General features: G+C 35.6%; 1 protein-coding gene and 1 non-coding gene across 2 annotated transcripts in view; both read left to right on the top strand.

The window, feature by feature from the left end:
* The window catches only part of LRCH2 (leucine rich repeats and calponin homology domain containing 2), a 104,836-nt gene that overhangs the window by 60,796 nt on the left and 16,129 nt on the right, over positions 1–27,911 (top strand). The window contains exons 11-16 of the mRNA XM_047765556.1: positions 161–268; positions 8,335–8,400; positions 16,960–17,008; positions 17,085–17,201; positions 24,943–24,984; positions 27,276–27,326. Coding sequence (XP_047621512.1) covers positions 161–268; positions 8,335–8,400; positions 16,960–17,008; positions 17,085–17,201; positions 24,943–24,984; positions 27,276–27,326 — 433 coding nt within the window. The remainder of the gene's footprint in view (positions 1–160; positions 269–8,334; positions 8,401–16,959; positions 17,009–17,084; positions 17,202–24,942; positions 24,985–27,275; positions 27,327–27,911) is intronic.
* LOC125119012 (small nucleolar RNA SNORA35) lies at positions 27,652–27,781 on the top strand. Its single transcript, XR_007132976.1, has one exon. It is a non-coding gene; the product is annotated as a small nucleolar RNA SNORA35 (small nucleolar RNA).

The raw sequence follows: 27,911 nt of genomic DNA, 5'->3' as shown, positions 1-27,911 counted from the left end.
AAATATTCTTTATTTCTTATTTTAACATTTTAAATATAAGGACATTAGGATTTTAGCTTTCACATACTATTAAAAATAAAATATCGTTTCTACTTCTGAAGCTGGCATAAAATATCATCTGCCTTACTTTTTGGATAACCATGTTTGTGTCACCTTTCAGATTTGGGAAAGAACTGCTACTTGCTGAGGAAGAGGATGATGATTTGAAGGAAGTAACTGATTTGAGGAAAATAGCCGCTCAGTTATTGCAGCAAGAGCAGAAGAACAGGTATTTTTTTCAGTAATAAGATTTAAATAGGCAAATTTTATAATCATTAAATCTGAGTATTTAAAGATCATCAAATAAACAGTAAGCAATAGGACCATCTTAAGATCTGTTTCAAGGGACTATTAAAAGACAATAGAAAATACATAGGAGAGAAGTGTAAAGAGTTACATATACAGTTAACAAAATGCTTTATACTCACATAGTTATATTTAATTATTGGTTTAGTATCTTATTCCTGTGTGCTAAATAATAATAATTGTTGATATTCATTTTAACTCCCAATAGCATTAGATATGTTATAAGCATTTTTTCCAAGTATATGTCTTAAGTATATAGTGTGCTTTTTATTAGGTTTTTGAATTACCTGGGATATGTGTAACTCCTTAAAATTGAATTTAATTGTATCATGGTTGATTAAATCACTGTGATGATTTGAGAGTCACAGGTTCACTGTTTTTTGGTCAACAAGCATTTCTCCCTCTGGCTAGGCTTTCTCCAAATACATGTTATTGGCAATGAGGAGGACACTGTGTTAATGAATATAAAATCAGTGCAAGTCCATTTTTTTTTTTTTTTTGGCTTTTTGTCTTTTCAGGGCTATACCTGCGGCATATGGAGGTTCCCAGGCTAAGGGTATAATTGGAGCTGTAGCCGCCAGCCTACACCACAGCTACAGCAACCTGGGATCTGAGCCGCGTCTGTGACCTACACCACAGTTCACGGCAATGCCGGATCCTTAACCCACTGAGCAAGGCCAGGGATCGAACCCACAACCTCATGGTTCTTAGTTGGGTTCATTTCTGCTGCCCCATGATGGGAACTCCCAAGTCCGTTTTTAATACAGAAAAAGTTCTAGATGCTGCTGAGAGTCAGCTATTTTTGCCATCTTCATGTACCGAGAGTACCACATTTATAGTTTTGAAGTAATAAAGAAGATCTGAGTTTTTTTTGGATTTGAGAAAATTAAAAGGATGATTTTGGTGCATTTAACGTGGATACCTAACAAGTATTTTAATTATTCAAAACATTAAATGTTTATGGATCACATGACCATGTTTTGAAAAGTATAAAAAAAGTATATTGACATTTGCTTAAAGATGCTTTGAAAAATAATTACTGTTAAAACTTATTCAGTGAGAAATGTATGATTTTAGGGGCCACTATTTTTCATTTTTATTTTTTAAAATAGTATCTTATTTTGCACATACAAATATAAGCTCTTTTTGGATTAAATATTGTATGCAGTGAGATTAATGTAATAACTGTCTAATTTTTGAAGGAATTAAAATTTTATGATATCTGGTCATAAAGTAAGGTGCACATTTTACTTTTAAAATTGTAATAGACAGTTTAAATTAGGTCCCTATCCAGTTATGTTAATAATTGAACTTAGGAGTTCCCGTCGTGGCGCAGTGGTTAACGAATCCGACTAGGAACCATGAGGTTGCGGGTTCCGTCCCTGCCCTTGCTCAGTGGGTTGACGATCCGGCGTTGCCGTGAGCTGTGGTGTAGGTTGCAGACGCGGCTCGGATCCTGCGTTGCTGTGGCTCTGGCGTAGGCCGGTGGCTACAGCTCCAATTTGACCCCTAGCCTGGGAACCTCCACATGCCGCGGAAGCGGCCCAGGGAAATAGCAAAAAGACAAAAAAAAAAAAATTGAACTTAAATCGATCTCAATTTTTATAGAACTAAAAATCATGCTAAAAAATATTGTTTATTTTATCCCTTCAATATCTAGTGTATCCTCATTTCCCAATTCACATTTTTCTTCTACCATAACTTCCTGTCACCTTTTTCTGTGAAGTTTATCTTCTAATATTTTCCTACGATTTATTTCTAATGGGTATTTTTAAATTTGCTTCTTAGGAGGTTGTGTGTGTTCCCTCCACCTTTATTATAATCAAAGTATTGATCCTCCTCATGGTTTAAGTTGTGTGATGAAGCAAGCCATCACCTGCTCCGTGTAGCTTAAAAAATAGTTTGATGTCTGTCTCCTCTACTGGACAGGTGAAAGAATGTACTTACTATTATAGACAGAAAGTATTGATTTTATAAGAAGGCACAAAAATATCCATTTCTCTCATTGTGTTAAGAATAGCATTTGAGGAAGTTCCTTTGTGGCTTCGCAGGTTAAGGATCTAAGTATTGTCATTACCATGGTTCATGTTGCTGCTGTGGCAGGGATTTGATCCTTGGCCTGGGAACTTCTGTATGCCACAGGTGCAGTAAAAAGGAAAAAAAAAAAAGAAATACCATTTGAGTACATAATTTTAACATTTGCATATATAGCATTTCTGTATTTTCAATTTTTCTCCTATTGTCATATTAGTTTTTCATCTATCCTTGTGACTTAAATTATTCTTGCTAGCCTAGATATAACATCAAATGATGTTTCATAGATCTTGTTTTTGTGATAGTTTTGTAATCAGTGCAAAACATGCCTTGTACATAGTATGTACTCAGTAATATTGTTACTGGTTAATTGATTACTTGAAAATGAGATCAACAAATACAAAGTTAATAGGAACCATTAATTTAGTTAATATGTCCTTTCTATATAATTTCTGTTATTTTTTGAGATGTATGCAAAAATTATTTCTGTCTTTCTGTTTTGTCTTCTTCCTCCTTTTCAGATGTAATACATACAAATATAAGCTCTTTTTGGATTAAATATTATATGCAGTGAGATTAATGTAACAACTATGTCTAATTTTTGAAGGAATTAAAATTTTATAGTATCTGGTCATAAAGTAAGGTGCACATTTTACTTTTAAAATTGTAATAGACAATATAAATTAGGTCTCTATCCAATTATGTTAATAATTGAACTTAAATTGATCTCAGAATTTTCTTACACTGAATCTAGTATTTTCTAGCATTAGGTAATCTTGTCCTTCCTTCCAAAATATGTGCTGTTGCTTACATCTCTTAGATGTAGATAATTAATTTTTTTGTTTACTGTTACAACACTTGAGTGAGTCCAAAAAGTCAAAAGTAAACTTGTATAAGGATATATTCCTTAAAAGATTTAAGTTTTTATACCTTCTCTGGTAGTAGAATTTTCCTTTCACACCGTACTGTTTTAGATTCCAGCTTTATTAATGAAGAGTCTGAAATGCTATTGAAAATTGCAAGTCAACCAGAAGTTGTAACATTTCTTTCTAGGTTTAAATATAATCATTTTAAAGTTTTTGTTTGTTTGTGTTTGTTAGTCCTTTTTTTTTTTTTTTTTTAGGTCTACACCCGTGGCATATGGAGGTTCCCAGGCTAGGGGTTGAATCGGAGCTACAGCGCTGCCCTACGTACACCACAGCGACAGCAACGCCAGATCAGAGCTGTGTCTACCCACAGCTAATGGCAACACCGGATCCTTAACCCACTGAGTGAGGCCAGGGATCGAACCCGCAACCTCATGGTTCCTAGTTGGATTCGTTTCCGCTGCACCACGATGGAAACTCCATGTTGTTAGTCTTGATTTAAAATAATTTATCTAGAGTAAGATTAGCTTTGTATATCAGGACTTCTACTGTGACTCTGTGTTTTCTACTTAACTGTTCTTTAGCTGCTAGTTGAAGATAAATGCAGTGTTAACTCTCAGCTAAAAGAAGCCATGCATGTACTCCAAAATTAGAGGCAATTTAAAAAACTGCTTAAATTGAGTTCAGTGATGATTTTTTTTTATTTTCTTTTTTTTTTCTGTCTTTTTTGTCTTTTTAGGGCCACACCCATGGCATACGGAGGTTCCCAGGCTAGGAGTCGAATTGGAGCTGTAGCTGCCAGCCTGCACCACAGCCACAGCAATGTCAGATCTGAGCCGTGTCTGTGACCTACACCACAGCTCATGGCAATGCCAGATCCTTAACCCACTGAGCGAGACCAGGGGTCGAACCCGAGTCCTCATGGATACTAGTCAGGTTTGTTAACCACTGAGCCACAATGGGAACCCCCAGTGATGATTTTCTTAGAGCAGCTTTGCCACTTGCTTAATTAGTTCATACTGTTTTTTTTTTTTTTTTTTTTTTTTCAATTTCTTGGGCCACTTCTGAGGCATATGGAGGTTCCCAGGCTAGGGGTCAAATCGGAGCTGTAGCCACCGGCCTATGTCAGAGCCACAGCAACGCAGGATCCGAGCCGCGTCTGCAACCTACACCACAGCTCACGGCAACGCCGGATCGTCAACCCACTGAGCAAGGGCAGGGACGGAACCCGCAACCTCATGGTTCCTAGTCAGATTAGTTAACCACTGAGCCACGATGGGAACTCCAGTTCATACTCTTTTTAAAAATGTCTTTGATTCTTTAAGGAAATTTTTATTCTTTGGTGGATGAAACTATCCTAGGAAAGTAACAATAAGATAACGCACAGAATTAACATTCAAAAAGGGTGGGAAAAGAGATCAGCAAATAAACCATCAAGTAGATGACTCATAAGTGTTCAAAGTATGAAGCCTAATTATTTAGAAGACTGCCCCTTCTTAGTCTAATTGACATGCATAGATTAAACTACTTTGTGTTGACTTTTTTTTGTTAAATTTTTTAAAAGCTAATCTGTATTCCCTTTGTCAAAATATTGGATAATTTCTACTTGTTTTTGAGTATATTGAAGTCTCCTTCAGTTAGTGACCTTGTCTACATTAAAAGAGCTTTTCTTTACTGTACAGCAGCAATGTAAATCAACTATAATGGAAAAAAAATAAAAACCTAAAAAAAAATAGCTGTTCTACAAATCATGATTTTATCTTCATTATAAATCGGGAAATTAAATATTATCTTAAAAATCGTTATCTTAAAATAATGTTGCTCTGTAAATTATTAAGCCAGTTTTTCAAATTTCCACCAACTCTACTTAAGTATGTTAGTATTAGAGAAGTGCCTACTGATACTGGTTTTCTTATTATGTGGCTTAATAAGTAGATGTTTAGCTGGCTTCTTAAAATCTGTTTGATTATCATGCTAAAGAAAGGATTATAATATAAAGGGCTTTTCCAATGAATAGTTTCAGTTGAGTGGTTCCCACTGTGTGTTCATTGCTACTAGCTTATTTTATAGTATTTTCTATTACATCTTTCCTTTTAATAATTATTTTATTTGCTTTTAGGTGTGTCCTGAAAGATATTACTTATTGTGGAAACTTGTGCTTCTGAGTACTATGTAATATAGCTAAATTGAAAAAAGTAATTATGTAAAATTAATTGGGGATCATGGAAAGCAAAATTAGATTTTGAGCAGTTTTTTATTTTGGTTTAGAATCACCTTTTCATGTGATTTTTTTTTTTCTGATCATATGAACATTCTGATTTGAGGAGCATCATTTTACCCTCTAGCTTGTTATAACTAATTAGGTAGTTCTCTCAACCCTGGAAATCTATCCATTCTTTCTTTTCTGCTTGCTTTACTAATGACTTCCCTGTCCTCTCCCGAAACATCTTACTTCTTCCATCTTTTGGTTTGGTTGATGTACGTGAAATGTGAATACAGACGGAGGCCCTTATGTTATAGAGCGTCATTCAGTGAAAAACTCTTCCAGAGGACCAGAGCAGCAGGACGTGCATCAAGGTATCTAGAGTTTGTGGAAGCTTTGAGTATTAAGGGGTCAGGTTAATACAGCTGAATTATATAGGATTATAATTATATAGTTTTTTACTTAAAATTCAGTACTGGTACCTGGATTAGGGAAGTGTGTTAATCTAGAATAGATATTTAGATAAAACTGACATTTATTTTGACTTTGAGTATCACAGAATAAAACATTAAATACCAGTGTACACAGCAAAATTTTACATAGGAGAATTTTCAAGAACATAGCATTTATTTTATAGGTAAGTAAATCTCAACTTTTTTTCTTCCACTCCAGTATGACTCATACAATCAATAGTCTCAACGTAAGTGAGTGCTGTGGTGGGAGAATTCAGAATTTACTGCAGTGAAGGGCATTGTAGTTTGACCTCCCTCCCCAGGGAATAATTTTGACGTTTCCCACAGGATAGCAGTGCAGGATAGTTTGCACTGCCACATCTCCTTTTTATTTTTTATTTTATTCTATTTTTCCAGGTGGCATATGGAAGTTCCTGGGCCAGGGATTGAATCCAAGCCGGAGCTGTGACCTATGCCACAGCTGCAGCAATGCTGGAGCCTTAACCAGCTCCAGGCCAGGAATCAAACCAGTGCCTCCACAGGGACAAGCTGGATAATTAACCCACTGTGCTGCAGTGGGAACTCCTATCTCCTTTTTTAAATAAAAATTTTTTTCTCTTTCAGTTTTATTGAGATGTAACTGACAAACAGCATTGTATAAGGTTAAGGTGTACCATTAATGATTTGACTTACATACATCATGAAATGGTTATCACATGAAGTTTGATAAGCATCCATTGTCTCATGTAGATACAGAAGTAAAGAAATAGAAATTTTTTTTCCATGTAATGAGAACTCTTAGAATTTAATTCCTTTAAAAAAAATCACTCATTTAAAAAAAATTATTTTAGTCATTTATTATATCTTTTTTTGGCCACACCCACAGCATGTAGAATTTTCTGGGCAAAGGATCAAATCCGTGCCACAGCAGTGAGCTGAGCTGCTGCAGTGACAATGCCAGGTCCTTAATCTGCTGTGCCACAAGGGAACTCCCCCATCACTCTTTAAAGATGTATTTTTTTCCTAATAGTCTTAGATATTTTATTACTTCTGTTCTTCTGTGTTTGAGGATTCAGTACTCTTTTAGTGCCTGCCTATACAAAGAAGAATAAAGGAGTTATTAATCTCTAAATTGTTTGGTGCAAAATTTACACTGCTTTGCCTATGATACTTGTCCTTTGCCAACCTCACTCTGACTTTCTCCTGATGAGGCTCTACTAGATCCAAGGTAGTGAGGAAACTGGGCTAATGCAAGTTGGTATCTTTATGTAAGTCATCTTTCTGGAATTACCAACTTATATTTATTTCATTACATATTTTGGTAATCAATATGTAGCTTTAAATTGAAATTCTTTCCTATGTATTCTTTTGATAGTTGATATGTGAAGATATTATTTTGAATAAAAGGCAGATATTTTATTCCTTGTAAGACTAATCTTTAAGTATTAAAAATTGTTACATTTATATCTAGAGTAAATAGATAAATATTAAGAACTCTTAAATATGTTAGTTACACATATTAAAGAAAGATAATTTCTTTTTAAATGGCTTTTTTTTTTCTTCGTCTTTTGCTCTTTTTCTAGGGCCGCACCCACGGCATATGGAGGTTCCCAGGCTAGGGGTCGAATGGGAGCTGTAGCCACTGGCCTACGCCACAGCCACAGCAACGAGGGATCTGAGCTGTGCCTGCAACCTACACCACAGCTCACGGCAATGCCGGATCCCCAACCCACTAAGCGAGGCCAGGGATCAAACCCGCAGCCTCATGGTTACTAGTCAGGTTCGTTAACCACTGAGCCACGACGGGAACTCCAAGATAGTTAATAATTTGCTACTTTTGACTTTGAGATTAATACTTAGAATTATATAAAATTATGGACAAATAGTTCTCTCATGCAATGGTTTATCATTATTTTTCTTTTTCCTTTGGTTTTCTTTGCATACTGTTTCATTTGCTTATTAAAAATTTAATAAACTTGGGTTTTTTTAAAGAATTGAACTTTAGCACTGGCTTTGCACTTTGAATTAAGGTTTATTATTTGGCTTTTGGCAAAATGATTATTATATCAACATGACACTATCATTTGCTGTGCTGGGAAAACTACATCAGTTATGATAGTACCTAAACAATCTGCATCTCTCTATCTTCTGTCTCAGCCAAAAGTTAGATATGCACAGGGAAATAGCATGGTTAGAAGATATCCAAGCCTCAAGAAAGGGTTTATAAAAGAAGATGTATGGAAGATTGGTGAGCTTCATTCCTTCATAACAGCCAGTGTGCTTATGGGCATCTGATCTAAATAATATTTAAATATTGTTTTCTAGCAAAAATCTTCATGGACCAGATGCAGTTTATTATGGAGATCTTTTATATAATGTATATACATTATTCTCTTCAATATATTATGGAATTAATGTGTTCATTTACTTCTAGGATTCTTAATCATTCAACTTCTGTCACAAGAAACAAGCCAAAACAAACTGTGGAATGCGAAAAGAGGTATAAAAATGTCTTAGTTCTTATATTTAGTATCTTATGACAGAGATCTTGTATGTGAGCTTTTATTGAATAAATAGTATCAATTTAATATTACTAGATAGTTAAAAGGGCAGATGTGTTATATAGCATAAGGTAAATTGATTTTTGGTATAAACAAATCCAGAAATACTGATCTGATCTTTTTGTGCTCATACCTACATTTTGTCTTGATGGTAAAATAATTTATCCATCTAGAAAACACTTATTGTATTACTCTTACTGTCAAGAATAATAAGTTTCTTCATCACTGATTATATTTATTCTCTATGTTATTCCCTTTTTTATTTCTTTATAATTGGGTTTCATTAAATTCTTCTATATGAGTACACAGTCTAAGTCTACATATATGAATTCCAGGAAACTTGAAGACTTTGAAACTTTCTATTTTCTCTTTATTCTTTTTGATGGTTTGAAAATCTGCATCAGACTCAACTCTCGAGTCATTCCTATGGGAGTGTAAAACTCCAAGACTAGGGCATGGGTCCAAAAGAATATGCAGAGAGAGTTAACGTTTTTTGAATGCTTGTTATATGTATACTGTTCTTAGTGCTTTAGCTGTATGATCTCATTTAATCCTCATAATAATTCTATGAAGTTGTTACCGTTGTCAGCCCCATTTTATATGTGAGAAAATATGAGCAGTTGTAAGTGGATTTCTGAGAAAGAGAAATTACCATAGCTTGTTCAGAGTCACACAGCTAGTAAGTGGTGCAGTGAGGATTTAAACCCAGGTTGTCTTGCTCAAGAACCCCAAGTCTTAATGTATGGTAACAAGAACAATTTGCTTCCTCCAGATGCATACATTTCACTAATGTCTTTTCTTAACTACCTCACAGTCCAAACTGAATTTATTTTTTCCCAAACCTATTTCTTCTCCTATATAGTTTGCCTGAGTGAAAGTGCCACTGTTTGTATATAATCATCCAAGTCAGCAACTTTAGAATCATTGGAAATTCCTTTATCTTATGCACCGCAGCCAATCCAATCAGTCACAGAAAAATAGAACTTCTTAACATTATTTGCATCTATCCCAACCTTTCCATTCCTACTGCAGTTGTGTTGGTTTGGGCCCCATATTTTCCACCTCAATTGCTATAGCAGTCCCCAGGCATATCTCCTTTCTTCAGTTTGGCCTGCCTTTAAATCTGTTTTCTTTACTGATGTAAGAGTGATGGTTCTAAAACACAAGCCTGACTGTGTGACTCCCATTTATTTTCTTCTAATAGTTCTTTCTAGCTTTTAGGATACAACTTAAAATGTTTGGCTTACCACAAGATTGAAATGAGTTTCTGCCTAGCTTGAGGGCCTCACTTCATATTCTTCCACTGGCACCTTTTGCAACTAGGAACAGTACTCCTTTCTTTATTCCAACAGGGTTTCACATCTCTGTGTTTTGTATCCTAGTCTCTCTGTTAGAATTGCCCTTTCTTCTTTTGTTTTTCACTTAGGCTTTTTAAAATTCAGTTTGGGCATAAGATGACTTTTCATACCCAAGTCTAAAAACATTCATCTGTCTCAAATTTCGCATAACTAGATTTAACCCACTCCCTCCATTTTCAAATACTGATTCTGTTCTCTTAGATATCTTTTGTCCTTGAAGTTTCTGTTGTTACCTTCTCTCTTAGTTCCTTTCATTTCTGTCTTAAGCTAATTCCTCAGGTTTCTAACATTCTCTTGAGAAAGCCCCAGCTGCCCAAACTTCAAGATTGTGATGTCCAGACCTGGCCTTTCCTTCACAGAACTATTCTACTTTTCTCATTTTCAAAACAATCACCCAATTACTTCTTTAAAAACAAAAAACCTTGGGAGTTCCCATCGTGGCTCAGCAGAAATGAATCAGACTAGTATCCATGAGGATGCAGGTTTGATCCCTGGCCTCGCTCAGTGGGTTAAGGATCTGGCATTGCCGTGAGCTGTGGTGTAGGTTGCAGACGCGACTTGGATCTGATATTGCTGTGGCTGTGGCGTAGGCCAGTGGCTACAGCTCCGATTGGACCCCTAGCCTGGGACCATCCATGTGCTGCAGGTGTGGCCCTAAAAAGACAAAAAAAACCTTTTAGTTTTTTCCTGATTATAAGAATAATGCAGCTTTAGTAATTGGAAAATTTTATCACAAAGAAAAAAACTCTTCTATTACCCTACTGCCCAGAGATGACAAGTCTTAATATTTTGATATTTTCCCCTTTAAACCTGTTTTCTATGTTATGTACATAAATATTTGCATATGTATATGCGTATTGTCTATATATATGTGTGTGTGTGTGTACATACAATGTACAATATAAAAACACACATACACACACTGCAGAGTTGTATTACTTGTTACCTACTCAGTACCTCCTCTTGGAAGTATAATAGGCATATGAAATTTAACTTTCCAGAACCACACTCTTAATCTCCCTCCTTGTGTCTCTAACCCTGTTCTTCCTGCATTTCCCCCCATTACAGAAAATGTCTACTCCATCCTTCTAGCTGTTCAGCTCAAAAACCTCAGAGTCATCCTTAACCTTTTATTTTCTTTCACACATTCAAAATCTTGTTCATTCTACCTTCAAAATATGCTCAGAATCTGATCACATCTTACCACCTCCACACCTACCACCCTAGCAATCTCTTACTTCAGTTATTATAACAGCCTTCTAAAAGGTCTCCTTTCTGCTCTTGCTTTCCTGTAGTCTGTTTTCCAAAAAATGTCAGATTGGTATTTTTTTTTTTGTCTTTTATCGTTTTTGTCTTTTTGCTATTTCTTTGGGCCGCTCCCGCAGCATAGGGAGGTTCCCAGGCTAGGGGTCGAATCAGAGCTGTAGCCACCGGCCTACGCCAGAGCCACAGCAACGCAGGATCCGAGCCGCGTCTGCAACCTACACCGCAGCTCACGGCAACGCCGGATCGTTAACCCACTGAGCAAGGGCAGGGACCGAACCCGCAACCTCATGGTTCCTAGTCGGATTCGTTAACCACTGCGCCACGACGGGAACTCCCAGATTGGTATTTTTAAAATCTAAGTCAGATAATGGCATTATTCAGAATTCTCTGATGATCTGCCATTTCATTCAGAGTAAATACTAGATTCTTTTAAGGACTTGTGAATCTCTACATTACTTGGCTCCCTACTGTGTTCCTCTCTTGCCTCACTCTTCCTGCTGGTCAGTTCTCTGGTTATACTGATCTCTGTTGACTCTTAATACACCAGCTGACTCTCACCCCTTCAAAGTTTTTGCCTTTGACTAGAATGATATCCCCTCAGATAACCATATGGCTTGTTCCCTCGTCTTCAGGTTTCTGCTCAAAAGTCAGTTCATCAGCTAGGGGTTCCCTGAACAACTTATGTAAAAGACCATGCCTCCCCAACTCCTTTGTCCTTTTCCCATACCCTGCTTTGTTTTTCTCCACAGAACTTAATACTGTGTGACGTTGTAAATATATGCTTTTCCTTATCATCTGACATTCTGATTATGTACTTCTTTATTTGTTTATTGTTTGTTCTCACCACTCCACCACCCCATGGGTATACCACCTTATCTGTTTTATCAGTTATTAAGAGCAGACTACTTAAAATCTCCAATACCAGTTGTGCTTTTATTTTTCTCTTTAGAGATCTATCATTTTCTTTCATATATTCTGATCTATTTAGATACATACATGTTAGGATTGTAATGTCCCCTTGGTGAATTTATACACTCAGTCATTATAAAAGACTTTTTATTTTTATTTTTTTGTCCTTTTTTAGGGCTGTACCCGCGGCATGTGGAGGTTCCCAGGCTAGGGGTCGAATTGGAGCGGTAGCTGCCAGCCTATGCCAGAGCCACAGCAATGTCAGATCCAAGCCGCATCTGCAACCTACACCACAGCTCATGGCAATGCTGGATCCTTAACCCACTGAGCGAGGCCAGGGATCGAACCCGCAACCTCATGGTTCCTAGTCAGATTAGTTAACCACTGAGCCACGATGGGAACTCCTAAAATGATTTTTTAAATGATCCTGATTGTAGTCCATGTTCTGAAGTATACTTTTCTGATATTATATAGTCAACCCAGTTTTCTTTTTTTGTTGGTTTTTGTTGTTGTTGTTGTTGTTTTGTTTTTTGTCTTTTTAGGGCCATACCTGCGGCATATGGAGGTTCCCAGGCTAGGGATCAAATCGGAGCTCTAGATGCCGGCCTACATCACAGCCACAGCAATGCCAGATCCGAGCCACGTCTGCGACCTACACCACAGCTCATGGCATTGCTGGATCCTTAACCCCCTGAGGGAGGCCAGGGATGGAACCCTCAACCTTATGGTTCCTTAACCCACTGAGCAAGGCCAGGGATCAGACCTATGTCAGATTTCTGCTGAGCCATGATGGGAACTCCTAAGTTTTCTTTTCATTAGTGTTAATATTATCTATGTTTCTCTTTCCTTTTATTTTTGACCTATTCATGTCTTTATGGAGAAGGTGGGTTTCTTGTTGTTAGCATATTGTGGCATTTTCCTTTTCTGTTGAATCTGACAATCTGACTTTTAATTGCAGTGTTAAAATTGTTAATACTTAATTGAAACTCTTGGTATTAGTGTATTTAAATCTACTGTATTATTATGTGTTTAATTTTTGTCTTATCCATTCTTTGTAGCTATCTTTCCTCTTTTTCTCCTGTCTTTTAAATTACATTTAAAAACTCCTGTTTATCTCCTTTGTGGGCTTATTAGCTATAAATTTTATATCAGTGATTATTTTAGAGCTTAAAGTATACTATTTAACTTACGACAGTCTACCTTCAAGTGCTATTATGCCATTTTATACACTGCATAAGAACCTTAGAAGAGTATACTTCTGTTTCTTCCTTCCTGGCTTTTGTGATATTGTTGCTGTACATTCTCCTTCTGTGTGTTACAAACCCCATATTATATTGTTATTATGTTTAAATAGTCAATTATCTCTCTAAAGATATTTAAATAACTATAATATCTTTTTTCTTTACTCCCTTAGTTACCATCTCCGGTGCTCTTTGTTCTTTCTTGTAGCTCTGTGTTTCCATGTCATTTTTCTTCTACCCGAAAGAGATACTTTAATATTAACTTTTTCTGCTGGTCTGGTGTGTTGAATCCTTTCACTTTCTGTGTGTTTGAAAAAGTCTTTATTTCACCTTCATTTTTGAAAGATATCTTTGCTAGTATAAAATTCAAGGTTGACATTTTGGGTTTTTTTTTTTTTTTTGGTCCCTTAAATAGTTTTTCTACTGTCTTCTGTATTGTGTTTCCTGTGAGAACACTGTTGTCAGTGTTTCACTGAACCTAGAGTGTCTTTTCTTTTCCTCTGGCTGCTTTTTACATTTTTTGTTTGTTTTGAATTTGATTATGATGTATCTTGCTGTAGTTTTCTTCATATTTCTTTTCCTTTGAGTTCAATGAGCTTTTCAAGTTTGTAGGTTTATTGTTTTCATGAAATTTGAAAATATAGGGTCCCTATTTCTTTTTTTTTTTTTGTCTTTTTGCCTTTTTTCTTGGGCCGCTCCTGTGGCATATGGAGGTTCCCAGGCTAGGGGTCGAATTGCAGCTGTAGCCGCTGCCCTACGCCAGAGCCACAGCAGCGCAGGATCCGAGCCGCGTCTGCGACCTACACCACAGCTCACGGCAACGCTGGATTGTTAACCCACTGAACAAGGGCAGGGATCGAACCTGCAGCCTAATGGTTCCTAGTCGGATTCGTTAACCACTGCGCCACCACGGAAACTCCCCCTATTTCTTAAATATCTTTTCTGTCACCTAACCTATTCCTCTAGAACCCCAATTACATGTGTTTTAGGCTACTTAAAGTTTCTTGCAGATCATTGATGTTCATACTCATTCTTCTTTGATATTTTTCTTTCTGTGTTTGATTTTTTGCTAGTTCTTTTGCTATGTATTTATGTCCATTAATCGTTTTTTTTTTTTTTTGAAGTGTCTAATCTGCAGTTAATCTCATCCAGGTTACTTTTGATTACAGATGTACTTTTTATCTCTTAAACTTTGATTTTTATATCTATCATGTATGTACTTAACATATTCAGTCTTTTCCTCTAGTTTATTGAGCATTGCCCAGTTGAATGCCAGAGTTTGAGATCTTTACCTTCTTGGGTGCTGGATATTGTGGTATTCCTGTTAAATATTCAGAACTTTGTTCTGAGATGTGGTTAAATTACTTGGCAACAATTTGATATTTTGGAGACTTGGTCTTATGGCTTTAAATTATGTAGGATCAGTGCTGCATTTAGTCTAGGACCAAATTTGCCCCCCTGCTGAGGCAAGGCCTTTCCTAGTACTCTATCTGAGATCCCATGAACTATAAGGTTTTCTAGTCTGGCTGCTGGAAACTGGGTACTACTTAGTCCTCTGTGATAAAATTATTCTCTCTCATCTTCCTGATGATTCATTCTTTTGCCTAGGGTAGTTCCTCACATGTATGATCAGTGTTTATTACTCAGTTGAAAATTTTAAGGCTGCCTCTGCAGAGCTTTTAAATTCTTTTTCTGCACATAGCTCTTTTCTTTGTTACTTTGTTATGTTAACTCCATCTGCTTTTTTCTCCCTGGTTCCCAGCTTTGTCTCCTCAATTCAGGGTGCTCCCTTGCCTCTGCCGTCTCTCTCTGGGCTGCAGCCTAGAAATTATTTTTCTGCAGCAGCCTGACTCACTTGTTGGGTTTGCCTTATTTGTTACCCATCTGTAGTGGATAAATGTCTTTTTTTCTTTGCCTGTTATTCAGTGTCTCAAAAAGCATAATTTTTTATATTTTGTCTGTTCTTTTTGTGTCTTCCTGTTGTTCTGTCTGGCCAGATGCAAAGTCTTTTATCTTTTATGTACTTTGTCACTGTTTTGATTGTTTCTTCTATATGCTCTCTCCATCCCAACATTGTAAAAAATTTTGACCACATTTTTCAGATGCTTACATGATTTCGTCTTTATTTATATTTAAATCTTTTAATCGGTTACTTTTGTTATTTGATATGAGGTAAAGAATCTAGTTTTTTTCCGCCCTCCTTTCCTCTCTTTTTTTTTTTCTCACTCCTTTTCTTTTTTCTTTCTTTTTCTTTCTTTCTGAGTGTATTCTACGATTGGTTAACCAGTTGTCCCAACATTGTTACATAACCCATCATTTCCACAGTGATTTTAAATTTCATTTTCATCGTAAGTTGTTATACTTGTGGTCCTCCACTGAAAAATCTATAGATTCTGAAACTAGTACTGTTTTACTACTGTAATTTAATAGAATATATGTCATTTCCTAGCAGAGAAGTCCCCTTTATTAATATAACTTTTGTAATCATCCATTCTTCCAAATTAATTTTTAAACTTTAAAAATCAGATTTCTCAAGTAGGCCCCAAAATACTTCTTGGATCTTTAATATTACAGTTCATTTTAGTTATCAGTTATTTTGAAGGGAAAGTTATGTCTATAATATTTAGTCTCTTATGAGTGAGATTTTTCCTAATATCTTCTATAATTTGTTATAGTTGATATGTAGGAAAGCTATCAATTTTTGTATATTTTTCTGTAACTGGTAACCTTACCTCTTTTAATAATAATAGATTTTTTGTGTTTTTTTCCCTTGGGCAATCATATTTTCTACAAATTCTGAAAATTTGTTTCTTTCTAACTTTTTAATGTTTCTTTCCACGACATTGTTGAATAATAGCAGCTCTAGTGGGCTTTTGGTTTGCATGTTTTTTCCAAAGAAAGGCCTTGTTCAAATCTGCCACTAACAACAACATGCTCTGGCTACCTTATCCCATAAAAAAAATTAAATGAAAATAATTTCTACCATAACCCCTGTGTGTAAGAATGAAAGGTTCGAGACTCATAATCACTACTTACTTCAGAAGGCAGAAAAAATTAGTTCCCTAAGCACTTTGGCATTTAGACAAAAGAAGGTCATCTAAAATTTTTTTTAGTTTTTGGTAATTATTTTAATATACTAAATATCCTATCTCTTTTTTGACTGTATGTCATAGATATTACATTTTTGGGGGTCTCTAAAAAGTACTTAGAGTACGATGGTATTAAATAAGCCCATTTTTAGTTGTGTTTTTTGCTTTTTTTTGTTTGTTTGTTTGCTTTTTAGGGATGCACATGAGCATATGGACGTTCCCAGGCTAGGGGTCGAATCGGAGCTGCAGCTGCTGGCCACAGCCACAGCCACAGCAATGCCAGATCTGAGCCATGTCTGTGACCTACACCACAGCTCATGGCAACACTGGATCTTTACTGAGCAAGGCCAGAGATCAAACCCGCATCCTCATGGATGCTAGTTGGGTTTATTACTGCTGAGCCACAAGGGGAACTCTAATTTTGGTAGGTTCTTTTGGGGTTCTTTTTTTGTTTTTTTTTTTAAAGAGCATTAAGTGTATTTTTGTCAAATTTAAGTTTAGTGTGATTAGTTCAAAGCATGGGCATGGGTAAATTCTTTAGATTTTTGATTAAAAAAAGATAACTGTATAATGTTAATGTATACCTAGGTCAATTCTAAATATTTTAACATATTAAGGCATCTTTAATTTTTTAGTGTCTCAGCAGATGAAGTTAATTCACCATTATCACCTCTCAGATGGCAGGTAAGAAGAAATTGTTACTGTTATATCTAAAGTTTTGTTCTCATTTATTTAGTTAAAAGAAATTATCTTATTACAGCCCTTAGAAAGTCAGAAGGATCAAATAGATGAACAACAGTGGCCAGAATCTCAGCCTATAATCTGGCAGAGTGAAGAAAGGAGGCGGAGCAAACAAATTAGAAAAGAATATTTCAAGGTACTTTATTAAGTTTTTAATTTTACTTTGTAATGATTAGTTTTGATTTTATTTGTTTTACATTAATGTTACAGAATATAACTCTCTAGTTAAATATGGTATATGTGTTATCTTGATTTCCTACGTGTGTGGTATAGGTATATGATCCAGTTATTTCCATAAAATTTTAGTAATTCAAAATAATTAAGAGTAGATCAGTGTGAATTGTAATTTGCCAGATATTTACAAGAAAGATGAATATTTGCTACACTGCTACTTGTAGCAATATATAAATAATGTTTTAAAAGAATTGCCCCCAAAGAGTCTTTCTTTGGATTTGTTTCAATGAAGAGTTGACACATTTTAAATAGTTAAATTAGCATGTAACTATTTCTGTGTTAAGTAAAGGTTACTTAGGAGTTCCTGTTGTGGCCCAGCAGAAACAAGTCCAACTAGGAAGTATTAGGTTGTGGATTCGATCCTTGGCCTCGCTCAGTGGGTTAAGGATTCAGCGTTGCCATGAGCTGTGGTGTAGGTCACAGACATGGCTCTGATCTGGCGTTGCTGTGGCTCTGGCGTAGGCTTGGCAGCTACAGCTCCGATTCGACCCCTAGCCTGGGAAGCTTCATATGCTGCCAGTGCAGCCCTCAAAAAAGACAAAAGACAAAAAACAAACAAACAAACAAAATAAATAATAAAGGTTATTTACATGGTTCTAAAAAATGCCTGAAAGCATCTCCCCCTTCCAGTTTTCTTATTACCTTTATGTATTTCATTTATTTATTTATTTGCTTTTTAGGGCCTTACCCATGTCATTTACCTTTATATATTTCTTAGGTTGGTCTTGTATCTTAGCTAAATTAAAAGCTCACAGCACCTGAAGTATCTCAGATTTCTAGTTAGCAGGGTTTTAATGAAATTTTATTGTGTAAACCTTTGTAAATATTGTAATATTGTCTATTTGTTCTTAAGGTCTGCTCTGTTTGTAGTGACCAGTCATTGGAGTGGTCTTCAGTAGTAGTCAGAATTTGTTTTTCAAACTTCTGACTCAAATGAACCGTGCAAACAAGCTCCCGCTCTATGATTAGCAATTTTTGTTGTCTTTGTGGACCTTTTCTGTTTTCCAAAACCTAATTTTTTCTAATAATATATATCGAAATACATTGTTCTAAACTAAGTTATAGGTAATTCAAAGTTTGTATCACTAATACATAGGATTATATTTCATACTTTTCTCAGTTTGCTTATTATGGGATTGTAGCATATTTGGAAGTAGTATAAATTATTATATGTCTTAGTGAGTCTGTGAAAAGTTTACTCCTTCAACAAGTAATTACTGAAACCTTTAATGAGCCTTATGTTACCTGGTCAGTGAGAAGTAATGATGAAATAAAATACATAGGGAAAAAGGGAGGGCCATTCTAAGCATAACCCTGGTCAGTACTCTCTACAAATCTGCAGTGAAATTTACATTTAGGCATTTCTTAAAGTTCTCTCTTTTTATGTGATTTGAACAAAGGCACTAAAGGAAATTTGTTAATAGATAAAACTTGATGAATGACTGATGAGGTGGTAGAAATTTTAGTATTTCTAACTAATAAATGAGATTTTATATTTATTTGATCTATTAATATAGTAAAAGCATATAAATTTTGACTATCAAAATATTTATATAGTACTTAGTAAGTTCCAGGCACTATTCTAAGTGCTTTACAAATATCAATGCATTTAATCTTTATAACAACCCTATAAAATAAATGCATTTATTATCATTCCTATTTTATAGAGGGGAAATTAAGGCACAGAGAGGCTAAAATATGCTTCCGATCACTTAGCTATTAAACAACCAAGTTAAAGCTGTAACCCACAGTCTGTGCTATGCTACCTATTGTTCTACTATGGATATAGCCTAATAGCAAATGAACTCATATAAAACCTCTTTTTTTTTTTTGTCTTTTCTAGGGCTGCACCCATGGCATATGGAGGTTCCCAGGCTAGGGGTCTAATCCCAGCTGCAGCCGCTGGACAGCAACGTGGGATCCAAACCGCATCTGCGACCTACACCACAGCTCATGGCAATGCACTGATCCTCAACCCACTGAGCGAGGTCAGGGATCGAATCCGCAACCTCATGGTTCCTAGTCGGATTCGTTAACCACTGCACCACGACAGGAACTCCCAACTCACATAAACTTCTTAATGAAGTCTTAAGAGGTCTCAGTGAACCTTTAAACAATACTTCTTTGATTTAATAACAATTTTTGTTAAATATTTTTATGGCTTAAGTATATATTCTATAATATATCTCTTTTATAAGTTGCTAGGAAATCAAATGAATATTTGAAGAGTCCATAACCATTGTTCCACAAATGTTAATTTCTTCTAGAGTTAATAAAGGAGGTGCAAAGATAAGCTTCAGTTACTGGAAAATGTTTTAAAGAGATATGTAATTCTCCTCAATAGTCAGAAGATGTCAGTGTTGGGACACTGTAAAAAATTGAATACGTCAACAATTTTTCCTGACATTCTTAAAAAAGTATAAAATTGAGATACTACTCTCTAAGTGAAGTCCAAACTTTTTTCAGATGTGCCAGTATTTTCATGATTAAAATATCAATTTCTGTGAAGTGTCTTTCATTCAAAAAGAAAATTTCTCTTAATCACTTACTTCTCAAGAATCAAAGGTGTATTCATAAGATATAGTATTGAACTTAGTTTAAATTTATAGTTAAGGTATACTACTCCAGAGATATATATCAAATTATCACTAAACCCCTTCAGTGATGACTCCTTTAGCTTTGCTGTGTTGTGAAACATACAGAGCTTTTATGCAGTTTTATCCTAACACATATAAATGACTGAACCACAGGATTTCTTTGTGTTTCATGGTAAAATATTCATGATGCTATTATTCAGATTTATGGAAAGTGTGTGCATGTGTATGAAATCCAGTTCTTCAGCTTCTTAGTAGCTAAGACTGATTTTGGATAGTATGTTTTTCAGGTAAGCCCTTGAAACCAAGTAAAAGAATATTTTAGCATAATTGGGCAAATTATGTGAGTAAGAAGATAATTTAGGTCAGATTATATGAATAAATAAATCATTGTAGGAGAGTTATATTAATGCCTTTAGACTCCTGGTCACTCTTATGTAGATTAGTATTCCAGTAAGTAAAATTTAATATCATTGCTGCTGAATTAAAATCACTGCATTTCTCAAAGTGAAGATATTCCAGGAAATACATTATTTTATTAAAAATCTTTTACAAAAATTTTTAATATTATTTGAATAAGATACACAACAGAGTATGAAAATGTAATCTTTTCTTCATAATATTCACTGTAAATTATCCTTAATTTCTTTTAAGAATGATAACATAAATTTCTAAATGCATATGATAATTGATTTCTACATTAAAAAGTTAAGCATTAGAATAACTATACCAAATTAGTTTTAAGGATTATTTGACTTACTTAAATGCCATATATGTTTGTCATCAAATGTAACTTATTATTTTTGTGATGAAACATTATAATAACTCTTAAAATATAGATCTGATTTCATAAATATAGCCTTTAATTTAAAGGCTAACCCCAAGGAAAATATTTTTATGTATTTTCTCTGACCATGGTTAATTTTATACTGTAATAGGGAAGGCCACTGAGCTTGTGAAATAACGTGGTTTGTTGATTCAGGGTTTATGCACACAGGTACTGTCTCTCCTGTGAAATTAGTATAAGCTTCAGAGATGAACTGACCTTTTTGTTTCTGAATAGGCCTTTATTGTAGTATTTGAATTTAGATATAGTGAAACATCAATTATTCAGACTAATATTAATTGAGGACAGCTGAGTTGAATTAGATGTTGGGTTTAGGGAATGTGTTAAAATCTATGTGTACATTCAGATTTGAGTTTTAGAGCCTTTAAATATGTACCGTAATGCAAAACTAAGTATTTTTGTAAGTTTTCGTGTATATTTGAAGTTAGAATAGCAATTGAGTAACAATAATACGTCTCATTGCTGCATCATTCTGTTTCTTTCCTTTATCAACTATCCACTCCTCTTCTATGTCTTTTCTCTTTACCTGACAACTTATAAATGTTTTCAGACTTTTCCCATTATCCCTCACTCCCCTTTCAGCTGTTGCCTTATCTCTTTGCATTCTTCTAGGGCTAGGTTTGCCATTTCTGATCTCCAGTTTTTAATCACTCCTTAACCCACTGCGGACTGGCTTTCACCTCCATTTCTCCTTTGAAATAGCCCCTTACTAGAGCCTAACATGAACCTACTAATGGCAAAATCCAGTGTAGCCTTTGGCAGTGATGACTGTATCTTTCTTTTTGAAACTCCTCTCTTGGTTTCGGCCTAGTTCCCTGAATCTTCTGCTTTCTTTTTGATATTCCTGGCTAACTTTTCTTTTACTTGCTCTTAGAGTCTCATCCTCATTTGTTACTCTGTCTAGAGTTTTCATGACTCCAGATGTCTCATATTCTGCTAGGTCTAAATTTACATCTCATAACTTTTTTAAATTGTCTAGATGCCATGTATTTCAACTTCAGTATGTTTTCTCCTCCTGCCCCACCACCATGGAACTTGTTCCTCCTCTCTGTTCTTTATTTTAGTTAATAGTGGTATTATCTACCCAGTTCTCTAAGCTCCATACTTCAGTCATCCTTGATCTTGCCCTTTTGATCACTAGGATGCTAATCATGCATCTTTCTCCAGTTCATCACCTCTTCATATATACTACCCTTGCTTTTGTTGGACCCTTCATTCTTTCATATCTGGGCATTTGTGATAACTTCTTCACAGTCCCCCTTTCTCTAGTTTTTCTAGTCCTTAGAGAAATCGCTGGCTTAAACTTCTTTACTGGCTCCCCATTATTAATAACCCAAAATTTGGTCTTTTAAAAAACTTTATGGCTATCCTTAGCTACTTCTCTAAGTTTCATTACGTACCACAATTGACAATTGACTGTCCTCACTAGTTATTCTTTGTTTTCTGTATGGGCTGAGCTTTTTTATTCCTTTGTGCTTTTCTTCTTCTGAACATACTCATTCTTTTATTCCTGGAAAATTCCTGCTAATCATTCAGGCTTTAGCGATGAGAGTATAGCATAGTGGTTAAGAGCTCTGGCCTCAAAAGGTAAACTACTTTGGTTCCAGTTTTTTACTTAGGTGGGTTTTTTTTGTTTTTTTTTGTTTTTGGCTTTTTAGGGCTGCACCCACAGCATATGGAGGTTTCCAGACTAGGAGTCCAATCAGAACTATAGCTGCCGGCCTACACCACAGCCGTAGCAATGCAGGATCTGAGCCGTGTCTGTGACCTGCACCACAGCTCATGGCAACGCCAGATCCTTAACCCACTGAGTGAGGCCAGGGATCAAACCCGCAACATTATGGTTCCTAGTCAGATTCATTTCCGCTGCGCCATGATGGGAGCTCCCCAGTTTTTACTTAGATATCTACTAACTGAGTGACTTTGGCAAATTACCTAATCTTGGTGAGCTTATTTTTTTTTAATCTTAAAATGACTGTAATAGTATCTTCTTTCACAGAATTGTTGTAACTATTGAATTATTTAATAATATAAAGTGCTTAGAACAGCACTTGCCACACAGTTTACACTTAATAAATACTAGCTAATAATTCGCTAAAATGTCATTCTTTTGTTTTTTGTTTTTCTACCAGTTAGCTTTGGTCAGGTGTTAATTAGGATATGAAAGGATTCAGCAAAGATCAGGGCTGCTGGGCAAAGAAGGTCATAGTCAGGAATGCAGACTGCGACTTCTTCTTCAGTGGTACTTATGTAAATGGTCATGTATGAGTTCTTTGTAAAGAAAGGCAGTAGCTGAAAAGCATGTCAGCATAGAAACCCCAGTGATGCTTCCTTTCTTCACACTGACATAGTTGTAATCCTGGGTGTAATCTCTTTGAAACACTCCGACAGGGCCTTTAGGGGTGAAATCCTGCATCAGTATCAAGCTTGAGCACTTCCTATTTTGACATCCATGAGTTTCTTCTTCACTAGTACGACTGATGCCAACTTGGGGACCTGGCGTTCACTGTCCAAATGTCATTCTTTTATTGATGTAGAATAGAACAAGAACAAGTGGTATCAGCAACATTGTGCCTAAGGATGACAAATAGGTTTATTCACATATGTCAACTACATTCAGTGGCTATCTGAAATGTTGGGTTAAAAGCATATTGAGACTATGTCTGGGATCAGCTGGGAAGAGCACCTTGGTAGATTAGTGATAGTTGTCATAAAGAGAGAGTGGAGGAATTTAGGTTTATATTTGTAATCTCTAATGCTGCCCATCTTCTAGTTTGTGGTTGAGCTTTCAGGTATGTTATCTATTTTTCCAAGAGTTATGGAAGATAAAGCTTCATCAGTAAAGAGGGCATTAAATAGAACCTTGAAGGCCAGGCAGAAAAATTTGGACATAATCTGAAAGTTAGGTTTTATTCAACAGAAGAGTCGTGAGTTGCACATAGGGTTTTGAACACGTCAGTCTGCAACTGATTTGCAGTATTGTTTCCTTTTTTTTTTTTGTCTTTTTGCTATTTCTTTGGGCCGCTCCCGCAGCATAGGGAGGTTCCCAGGCTAGGGTCAAATCGGAGCTATAGCCGCCGGCCTACGCCAGAGCCACAGCAATGCAGGATCCGAGCCGCATCTGCAACCTACACCACAGCTCATGGCAACGCCGGATCGTTAACCCACTGAGCAAGGGCAGGGACGGAACCCGCAACCTCATGGTTCCTAGTCGGATTCGTTAACCACTGCGCCACGACGGGAACTCCTGCAGTATTGTTTCTGATGAGGAAGAATCAGTAGAACTTTAGTGGTTGTCATAACTGTATTTCCCTGATTCTTGTTCCCCAGAACAAGCACTTTTTCACATTCTCGTATTTGCGATATTAAGCATATTACCTCTGTGCCTCATAAAATGGAGAGAATAGTATTTACCTAAGGGTTGTTAAGAAGACTAAGTGGGTTGATACATGTAACACAATTCAGTCAGTGCCTGGTATATAGTAAGCACTAGTAGGAATGTTAGCTGTTATCACTATTATTGTATAGTCAATATATAATTTTTTTTTTTTTGGCCATGCCTGCAGCATGCAGAAATTCTGGGGCCAGGGATCAAATCTGTTCTGCAGCAGTGACCTGAGCCACCCAGTGACAGTGCCAGATCTGTATCACTAGGCCACCAGGGAACTCCAATATATACCTTTAATATGGTACTTTTTTAACCTAAAATCAGTAGGTTTCTTAAAATGGATGACCTTTTTGAATGGTGAGATTACAGACTAGGCATGAGGGGGCCTAAAGTACAATAGTAGTTGAGAGAATTCAGAAGTTAAGTCTGAGAGAGATTACAGGAAGAATTAACTTGATGTTTTGTATGTAGTGAATTAAGAAAAAGGAGGATTTAAGACAACTCTCACATAGCAAACCTGAATGAATGGGAAATGGATTGATTTAGAAAGGAAATGTTACTTGGTATTTACTTAGAACAGTGCCTCTCACATAGAAAGTACTATTTGTGTTAGCTGTTAGTTAAGTAGTAGGACTATTTAAACTGGTTATGTAATTAAACAGTTTATCTATTTTTACATATAATTTATGTTTTATATATAATGTAGATAATTGAATAAAAGTACCAAATGTGAATATACCTTATATATATTTTACTAGTTAGAGAATTCATATGTTAAAGGAAAAGTAAAGTATGTGCTTTATATATTTTTCAGTATAAATCATCAAGGAAGAGTTCAAGTGGCAATGAAAACGAGGTGAGAAAAGGGGGTAATATAAATTATTTAAAATGTTCACTTTTCATATGTAGTTGGCTCAGAGTAAAATGTAATCTATCAGTTTGTTATTGATTTGATGCATGGGTTTTCTCCAAAAATAAGAGCTGGAAAATATTATACAGTTATTAATTTAATCATGTAATTTCCATATGTCCTTTGTAGTTCAGCTTTAGAGTTTTATTAACATTTATCTTGAGGAGTTCCTGTTGGGGCACAGTAGAAACTAATCCTGAGAATGTGGGTTCCATCCTTGGCCTCACTCAGTGGGTTGGGGATCTGACATTGCCGTGAGCTGTGATGTAGGTGTAGGTAGCAGACGCGGCTCAGATCCCACGTTGATATGGCTGTGGTGTAGGCTGGCAGCTGTAGCTCCGATTTGACCCGTAGCCTGGGAACTTACATATGCTGCAGGTGCAGCCCTAAAAAAGAGAAAAAAAACCACATTTGTCTTGAAACCTAATTCATTAATTTAAAATTATTTTATTTTCCCATATTTTATCTTTTAAATTAACCTGATCAGTTGAGATTTTTTCCTTTGGAATTTATTAATCTCTTCTCACAACCCTGTATACTATTTTAATATTTAAAATTAGACTTCTATGATTTATGCATTACTATAAATTTTTCTACTTTATCATTTTAAGCTATGCATCAGTCTGGCATTTTTGAAATGATACAGTCTATCATCATAAATACTTAAGCTTTGTGTATTTTTGTTTGGAGGAATTGGTAGTTAATTTGAGTTGAATATTGGCAGGGCTTCTGAAAAGTCCTTTAATTTTAGGAAATGGAATCACCCAAAAAATATTTGTTGTACCCTGAGCTAGAAGTTCAGCTTGGCTGTTCTCCCTTTATATTTTATATTCACATTGGTCTTGCCTGCTTCAATATCTAATCAGTTAATAAAACCTACTTTTTTTGATACTGCAATATTTTGAATATATTCTCTACCTGCATTTCTGCTGTTTCTGCTCTGGCACAGGCCCTCATCATTTCTTGCGTGTACTACTCCAATAGCATCTTTGCTTTTCTCCCTTTCTTCAGTCCATTCTCCTCTCTGATGCCAGTGATTGTTTCAGAGAACACAAATATAATGAGGCCATTCTCTTGCTTAGAAACCTTTAGTGTCACCTCATCACTTAGAAAGTAAATTCTAGGTCCTTATTGATTAAGTTCCTGCTTACCACATCAGCCTCAACTCATGATTTGCCCTTCTTTCACTGTACTCTCCCAAAATACAGAACAGCAAGGTTTTCTGCACACATCCTTTCGCTTATTGCTTCTGTGCCTTTGTCCTTGTTGTCCTCTCATCTTAAAATATTGTTTCCTTCTTTCTCTGGTAAACATCTACTCAGTTTTTCACTTTCTCAGGAGACTTGCCTTTCTCCACCACCCCCATCATTTTCCCCAAGTGCCCCTTATCTGTACCTTATAAATATGATATATATACAGCTTTGTTATTGTAGTGAAAAAATTGTATTACTTGTGTAATGATACTATCTCCCCCTACACACACACTGAGAGATCCTTGAGTAGATGACATTTTACTAAATTTCAATGTTCCCAGTGTCTAACACCAGTGTCTGACATATAGTAGTCAGTAATCATTTGTTGAATGATGAATACATGTCTTATGTGGTATGCACATTCAAGGTTAAATGTTAAGATTTTGTATTTGTTTAGTAGTAGTCATCAAAAATACGTGGATCATTTCATTTTACTTTATGCCATCCAATTCTTTGTCCTTATTTCTAAGCCTGTGTTACATGTACATAATTTTCCAGGTAAACGTTATTGTTTGGGTTGATGGAATTTTACACGCCTCCATGTGCCTGTCTCAGGTTGTATCATATTTTTGCCATTTCGCGTCAGGAATTAATCTTAACACATGGACATTTTCTAAGAACTATAGAAAGGTTTTTCATTTGTAATATTTAAAGGAAATAAATTTATAAGAAAATATTTGATATGAGTAGATACTACTTCTGAAATTTTAAGTGCTTATGAATCACCTGGGGATCTTACTGAAATACAGATTCTGATTCAGTAGGTCTTGGGAGGGGCCTGAGCTTCTGCATTTCTAACAAACTCCCAGAGGATGCTGATGCTACTGGTCCACAGATCACACTTTGGCAAGGTGGTAGATGGTATTCTCCAGATTCTTCCTTGAGTAGTTAGTTGATCAGAAAATTTTCAGTTTTCCTTTTATGTGTCTAAATCATCATTCATATTTTAATTTCATTTTTCATATTTTTATTTTTATATTTTAGCAAGACAGTGATAATGCTAATATATCACCACAATCTCCAGTATCATCTGAGGTACAAGTTATGTTTTTAATGTGTTTATGTAGGTTTATTTGTCTCTTCTCTCTAACTTCATCTCTCTTTTTTTTAAATGTAATTTATTTACCCGTATTTAAAAGTTGATAGGTTAATTTGTACAACTTAGCCTATAAAGAATTCTAAGAAAACCATATTTTTGTACAAATATTCATTACAAAATCACTTAAATTACATACTGGAAAATGCCTATAAATCACAGAAAATAATTCAGTTTATAAATAACTTATGTTTTAAAATTCATCCATATTTTAAAAAAAATGATAAGAACAGCTTTCAAATTTGGAATTTGAAAAAAGTATTTCAGCATTGTGCAATGGCCTTTGGTTTTTTCTCATAACCAATTAGGTCTGAAAGCAATGCAAGAAAAACTTCCTTTTTCCACGAGAAACATCCCTGAAGTGGGTTGTTCCTATCGACAAGAGGGTACATACTTCCTAGCATCTTAGACCTAAGGCAGAAATGTGGGGAAAAGGGGTAGACAGAAGTTAGTGTTTCTGAGATCTCAATTAAAGACTCTGGTGGTTTGAATAATTGACTCTTCTAATTTAGTTAAACCTATTG

The sequence above is a fragment of the Phacochoerus africanus genome, chromosome X (assembly GCF_016906955.1).
Source record: "Phacochoerus africanus isolate WHEZ1 chromosome X, ROS_Pafr_v1, whole genome shotgun sequence".
NCBI classification, from domain to species: Eukaryota; Metazoa; Chordata; class Mammalia; order Artiodactyla; family Suidae; genus Phacochoerus; species Phacochoerus africanus.
The sequence above is the reverse complement of the archived record's forward strand: the minus strand, read 5'-3'. Positions and strand labels throughout refer to the sequence as shown.